At 58.2% G+C, this 6,741-nt stretch overlaps 1 protein-coding gene across 2 annotated transcripts; it reads left to right on the top strand.

Annotated features, from left to right (window-relative positions):
• The first annotated feature begins 421 nt into the window (after positions 1-421).
• Positions 422-6,695, top strand: EFNB3 (ephrin B3). 2 transcript variants are annotated; one of them, XM_033184713.1, is made up of 5 exons: positions 422-1,046; positions 3,275-3,567; positions 3,755-3,847; positions 3,956-4,060; positions 4,488-6,695. In XM_033184713.1, exons 1-5 carry the CDS (start codon positions 925-927, stop codon positions 4,895-4,897), a joined length of 1,023 nt encoding a protein of 340 aa, XP_033040604.1. In that variant the 5' UTR covers positions 422-924; the 3' UTR covers positions 4,898-6,695. The 2 variants fall into 2 exon arrangements, with proteins under 2 accessions (XP_033040604.1, XP_033040605.1); XM_033184714.1 differs by having other exon boundaries at positions 428-1,046; positions 3,918-4,060.
• The last annotated feature ends 46 nt before the right edge of the window (positions 6,696-6,741 follow it).

Below are 6,741 nucleotides of genomic sequence, written 5' to 3'. Positions count from 1 at the left end.
CCTGAGCCTCAGTTTCCTCATCTCTGCAATGGGATCGTTAGCTCTGCCCCTCCCACTTCACACAGGTAGTCGTGACGATCAGCTCCGCCGCAGTTTGTAAAGTGCCAAGCTTTCAAGGTTATTATTATTCTCTCCAGACCTGCCGGGAACAGCGGTGTTGTTTTGGGATGGAGGAGAAGGCTGCGGGAGCGAAAGGGGTGGGTTCCTCGGGGTGGAGAGGGCGAGAGCGCTTCTGGATTCGAGAGAGGAAGATTCCAGCAGCTTGGGCGATCGGAGGGCAGGAGGGGAGCCGGGCAGAACTCAGCCGGAGCCAGAGGCTCGGAGAGACAAAGGGGGCGTGAGAGTCCGCGCCGGGGGCTGAGGCGGGGCGGCGGGCGGGAGGTGCGCGAGGTGAGGGAGGTGTGGGGGGCGTGGGCCGCGGGATGCTGCCGCCCGCTCCGCCTCGAGCTCCAGCTCCGGTTTTTCCCTCCACCATCCTCTCCCCATCCCCGCCTCTCCTTTAACTCCCCCCTCCTGGGCTCGGGACTGGTTTCCTCCCTTAGCCCGCTGCCCTCAATCCTGGCGAGGCTGGGGCTCCGGCTCGGCGCCCCATTCCTCGCTCCCTGGTCCGGCGCCCCATGCCGCCCCCGCCTGGCCCCCGGCTCCCCCAGTCCCCCACTTAGGCGGGCTCACAGATCCCGGGGTGCTGGCGCGTGGGCCGGGGGCGCGTAGGGCGCCTGCAGACGGCCCCTGGAAGGGCTCTGGTGGGGCTGAGCGCTCTGCCGCGGGGGCGCGGGCACAGCAGGAAGCAGGTCCGCGTGGGCGCTGGGGGCATCAGCTACTGGGGTGGTCCGGGCTGAAGAGCCAGGCAGCCAAGGCAGCCACCCCGGGGGGTGAGCGACTTTGGGGGAGTTGGTGCCCCGCCCCCCAGGCCTTGGCGGGGTCATGGGGCCCCCCCATTTTGGGCCGGGGGGCGTGCGAGTCGGGGCCCTGCTGCTGTTAGGGGTTTTGGAGCTGGTGTCTGGGCTCAGCCTGGAGCCTGTCTACTGGAACTCGGCGAATAAGAGGTGAGCGGCCTGCGGCTGGGGAGACCCCAGATCCTAGGGCAGTGGGTAGGGAAGTTTTGGGGACTTGGGGGCTGGCTTCTGTGGGCAGGGAGGAGGCGGGAGGGAAGGTGCTGGTGCTCTGATGTGTGACGAGTTACTAGACAGGTGATCTTGGGAGCCAGACTCCAGGTCCCACGCAGAGCTGGATGCGGGTGGTGCTATGGATGTCAGGAGTTTGGAGACCCCAAAGGGCAAGGAGAAGAAAGTTCATGGGTAGCCTGGAGGGCAGTGAGGTGGGTATTTGGATCTGTGGGAGGCCTGCGCCGGGGGCTGGGCTTGGAGGGAGCCTGGTTACTGTCAGCTCTCAGGAGAGAGCTGCAGATTAGGTGCTGCGAGTGGCTGAAGGGAAGGCAGGGCAGGGTGCCTCCCTCCCCCAGAGGGACTGGGCATCCGAGATGGAAGGCAAGGGGGTTCCATTTGGGGGCTCTGGGGACAACTTCCCCAAGGCTCCTTGACTCACTTCACAGTCTGTCTCCCAACTCTTCCCCACAGCCAGAGGGTCGGTGAACTGTTGGCTGAACGATTTCCCAGCCAGAACATATTCCTGCCTTCCTGGCTTGCGGGTCTCTTTCTGGAAGCAGCCTCGAGTCCCCGAACCCTCCTTCCTTCCCTTTTGCATCTGGAGTCCTGAGGACTCCATTGCCTCCTACCCCCATCTTTGCTGCAAACTCTTCTGTCAGACCCTCTGTTCCGTGGCATGCCTGCTTTGCTCTGAAAAGAGGCCAGGGGTCAGATGAAACTTCAAGCCACGCTGGGTAGGACAGACCCTTCAGCAGGTCATCTGGGTCCTTTGCCTGCATGCAGATCCCACTTCCCGCTCGTAAAAGAGTTCTATGTTTTGAAAAATTCCTACTTCCCTGGGGGGACTGTGTGAGGCTATGGGAAGCGGGTGGGCTTTGGAGCTCATGAAATCCTTGGTCTTAATCCTAGCTCTGCCACTTTCAGCTGTGTGGCCTTGGGCATGTCACTTAACCTTTCTGAGTTTGTATCCTCAATCCTTACAGCTATTATGAGTATTAGCGGTCAGGTGTTTGAATGTATTCTGTGCTCATTAAAGGAGAGCTAGGATTATTGTTCCTCTCGTTACTTCCCAGCCTCCCTCACACTTCTCTGCCCTGCCATCCCTCCCTCTCTTTTTCCCGGATCTCTTTGGGTATAATCTCAATGTCTTTTCTGTACTCAGTCACCTACCCGCCAACTCCCAGCTGCAATGTGAGTATCAGGTGTGTAGCCTGAGAACCTAAGCTTGTTTTCACAGGGTAGAGAAAAGGGAGTTAGGGTGTCCTGGGGGTTCTTTTGGATGTGGGGTAGGAGTGGGACACTTGGGAGTCTGGGAAGATATCAAGTGGCAGCCCCCTGGGACCCAGTCCTGAGACCCTGTCTCAGCTATTAATGTCCAGGAAGGGGCTGCAGGGGTTGGCAAGTTGTGGCTGTGCTGGGACAGTGGATGCCTGGGTGCACTGGCCAAGGAGATGGTGAAGAGTGTTGGTTGTGGTTAGAAAAGTCAACTCCTTTCCTTTCCAAAGCAATAAGCACTTGCCCCAGGAGTCTAAGACCCAGTGTGATTCTGAGCGGGAGAATGACTCAGGCAGCAGCTCCCTAGACCCTGGTTCCTATCAGCCCCATTGATGGTCATGACCAAACCAGGCATTTGCCTTCTGTCTTATTAGCTGGCTAACTTAGGACACTGGTCTGGACCACCCTCCACACAGGCCCTCCCTGACCCGCGCCCTTTGCCCCGAAATCCCGGAAATTCAGTGGTGGCCTGGAGGAGGGGAGGCTCTGCCCCCATGGTTGGCTGCCATGGAATAGTGAAATCACCTGGGAGGGGTGGGCTGTGTGGTTCCAGAGAGGCCAGCTCCTTGGTAACTGGCATCCTGTTGCCATGGCAACGGGGCTGGTGATGGAGCGGGAGATGGCAGTGTGCATGTGGTGAGGGCGGGCTGAAGAGTGCATTTGGGCACACCAAGGGGCAGGAGACCTCTGAGCCTGGCTTCCTGCTGCTTCCAATGTGAACGCACAGAGTCCTTGGTGCCTGCTCTATAAGAACTGACTTTCCACTCAGACAAAGGCGGGCAGGCCTGAGCTGAGAACTGCTGTCCTGGAAGGTTGTAGGGTGAGGGGAGGAAAGCTCTGGGGGCCAGGCCTCTGACATCTCTTCCTTGTCCACCTTACCCTCCTCCCCATAGGTTCCAGGCAGAGGGTGGTTATGTGCTGTACCCTCAGATCGGGGACCGGCTAGACCTGCTCTGCCCCCGGGCCCGGCCTCCTGGCCCTCACTCCTCTCCTAATTATGAGTTCTACAAGCTGTACCTGGTAGGGGGTGCCCAGGGCCGGCGCTGTGAGGCACCCCCTGCCCCAAACCTCCTTCTTACTTGTGATCGCCCAGACCTGGATCTCCGCTTCACCATCAAGTTCCAGGAGTATAGCCCTAACCTCTGGGGCCACGAGTTCCGCTCACACCACGATTACTACATCATTGGTACTGCTGGGCAGAGGGCACGATTGAGTGGGGGGCTGCTCCTGATACTGAGCAGAGAGGGAGGGGGACCCTTGCAGCCAAGAGGGAGATCCCAGTGCCCTCAGGCAGTGTTCACACCAGGGCGTGGGGCCAGAATTGGGGCTAGACTCTGGAGTGCCAACCTCTTCCTCTGACTTTTCTCTCCCAGCCACATCGGATGGGACCCGGGAGGGCCTGGAGAGCCTGCAGGGAGGTGTGTGCCTAACCAGAGGCATGAAGGTGCTTCTCCGAGTGGGACAAAGTGAGTGGGGCTGGGGGACACCTCCTGGGCGCGAAGGGATGTTGGGCAGTACGATCATGGTCAGGGGCAGTTGTCTCAGCTCCTCTCTTGGGCCTTCCTCATCTCCAGGTCCCCGAGGAGGGGCTGCCCCCCGAAAACCTGTGTCTGAAATGCCCATGGAAAGAGACCGAGGGGCAGCCCACAGCCTGGAGCCTGGGAAGGAGAACATGCCAGGTAGGAACCAGGGGCTAGCTCCCCGCCTTCCCCAGCTTCCTCTGCTCTCAGACCCCAGCTGCCCTGCTGTCACCCTCCCTCCCTCTTCAGTTTTGGGGGCGGTGATACAGGAAAGAGGAGAAGAGAGGATGGGAGGGTGGGAGGGGAATGGAAGCCAAATGAGGAAAAGACTCAATTAGAACTAATTAGCCAAGTCAGTGCTTCAATCAGTGCTGTCAGAGAAGTGGGGAGGACTCCGTGGCAGGAAGCTGAAGGGCTGGACACCTGGATTCTGAGCGGGGTTCAGCGGGGGAGGGGAGGTGGGGTCCCCAAGGGGCCTGGGCCCTATAAGGGAAGCCCATGGGGACCCCCAGGGTTGGGTGTCCAGATGTCCAGGTGGTTCCTTCAGTCCCTCCCCCTCTTTTCTCCTTCACCCCTTCCCTGCCAGGTGACCCCACCAGCAATGCAACCTCCCGGGGTGCTGAAGGCCCTCTGCCCCCTCCCAGCATGCCCGCAGTGGCTGGGGCAGCAGGGGGGCTGGCGCTGCTCTTGCTGGGCGTGGCAGGTGCTGGGGGTGCCATGTGTTGGCGGAGACGGCGGGCCAAGCCTTCGGAGAGTCGCCACCCTGGTCCTGGCTCCTTCGGGAGGGGAGGGTCTCTGGGCCTGGGGGGTGGAGGTGGGATGGGACCTCGGGAGGCTGAGCCCGGGGAGCTAGGGATAGCTCTGCGGGGCGGCGGGGCTGCAGATCCCCCCTTCTGTCCCCACTATGAGAAGGTGAGTGGTGACTATGGGCATCCTGTGTATATCGTGCAGGATGGGCCCCCTCAGAGCCCTCCAAATATCTACTACAAGGTATGAGGGCTTCTGTCATGTGACTCTCCTGAATCCAGCCCTTCTTGGGTGCTCCCCCAGTTTAATTCCTGGTTTGAGGGGCACCTCTAACATCTCCTCGGCCCCCTGTGCTCCCCCAGCCCCTTCACTCCTCCTGGGTGCTGTCCTCATCTCCATTTTTAGGATTCCTTAGGATTCTCACTGCCCCACCTCCTGCCATCCCGTTTGGCCGTGGGTGTCCCCCTCTGTCTCAGTGTCCCTGGATCCTATTTCCTTAGGGAGGAGCACAGGCTCAGCCTCCTCTCTGACCATGACCCAGGCATCCTTGTCCCCCTCACCCACCCAGAGCTAGGGGTGGGAACAGCCCACCTTTTGGTTGGCACCGCCTTCTTTCTGCCTCTCACGGTTTTCTCTTCTCTCTATCTCTTATTCTTTCCCTCCCTTCTCTAGGTCTGGTCTTCTTCCCTAGCATCCTCCCCCCCATCTCCTTTCACCCTCTTGGCTTCTTATCCTGTGCCTCTCCCATCTCCTGGGTAGGGGCATCAAAGCATTTCTCCCCTTAGCTTTCAGCTCCCCTTCTGACCTCTCAAACCAACCACTCCCCTCAGTCTGCCAAAAATGGGGGCCTTATGGGGAAGGCTCTGGCACTCCACCCCAGCTCAGGCCATGGGCAGCAGGGCTCCCTTCTCTGTCCTGGCCCAGGCCTCTACATACTTACTCCAGCCATTTGGGGCGGTTGGGTCATGACAGCTACCATGAGAAGAAGTGTCCCGTTTTGTCCAGTGGCCAATAGCAAGATATGAACCGGTCAGGACATACATGGACTTGTTCTGATGCTGAATGGGCCACTTGGGACCGGAAGTGACTTGCTCCAGACAAGAGGTGACCAGGCCCGGACAGAAATGGCCTGGGAAGTAGCAGAAGCAGTGCAGCAGGAACTGGAAGTGCCTTCATCCAGGACAGGAAGTAGCACTTCTGAAACAGGAAGTGGTCTGGCTGGAACTCCAAGTGGCTTAGTCTGGGGGATCGGGGGGTGGGAGGTGGATGGTTCTTACTCTGTGGAGAAGAAGGGCGGGAAGAACTTCCTTTCGGGAGGAAGCTGGAACTTACTGACTGTAAGACGATAGAGGTGGACCGAGAAGGACTTTTCCCAGTCTTCAGTGGCACTTCCCAAGATCTCCCTTCCCTTGTGCTCTGTGCTGATTTTAGGACAGCTAAGATGACTGCCATGTGCTGTGGCAGGCCCAATTTGTCTTGTTCTTTCCTTTCCATATCCCAATATAATCTCTGTTCATCAACAGTACTACCCCAAGAATCCATGTGTTCTCCCGAGTAACCCAGATGGCTGTCTTGTTCATTCCATCCTCCATTTCTGACTCCTTTCAGACTCAACACAGTTCCCTTCTTAGTGACCAAAATGGTGGCCTACTGGCTGGTCTAGCTGACGGTGGTGGTATTTAGCAAAGGCCCGTTTCCATAGTGACCAGCTGATACCACTTCCTGCCCTCTAGTGTGCAATTGGGTGTTGCCTCAGTTTCCTCCCAGCTCAGTTTTATTAGATCAAAGCTGCTGTTGGGCACCAGGTTGGCCACCTCAATCACCAGCCAAGATGGTTGCTTTGTCCACCAGAGGTCAAGTCACCTCTCTGGTGCTGTAGTTCCCAGCTCCTTCCTGATTTTTCTAATCGCTCCTTCTGGGAAACAGGAAGTTGATATTGCCATGGTGGCGGGGTATGCCGTCACCTCAATAGTTTTACTGTAAAAGGGAAATTTGAACAACAAAAACCAAAAAAATAAAAATAAAAAACTTCAAAAGTTAACAAGAAGGCTGGAGAATGACTAGACTTGATTTGGGACAAAGGCTTGGTTAGA

This window comes from Trachypithecus francoisi, unplaced genomic scaffold (assembly GCF_009764315.1).
Source record: "Trachypithecus francoisi isolate TF-2019V2 unplaced genomic scaffold, Tfra_2.0 Lachesis_group20, whole genome shotgun sequence".
Lineage (NCBI taxonomy): Eukaryota > Metazoa > Chordata > Mammalia > Primates > Cercopithecidae > Trachypithecus > Trachypithecus francoisi.
Note: the sequence above shows the minus strand (reverse complement) of the source record. Positions and strands in the feature narration are given on the sequence as shown.

Coding starts and splice junctions, on each gene's coding strand:
- EFNB3 (XM_033184713.1), top strand. CDS start 925: ATGGGGCCCCCCCATTTTGGGCCGGGGGGCGTGCGAGTCGGGGCCCTG. Junction 1,047..3,274: donor TGGAACTCGGCGAATAAGAG/GTGAGCGGCCTG, acceptor TCCTCCCCATAG/GTTCCAGGCAGAGGGTGGTT. Junction 3,568..3,754: donor CCACGATTACTACATCATTG/GTACTGCTGGGC, acceptor TTTCTCTCCCAG/CCACATCGGATGGGACCCGG.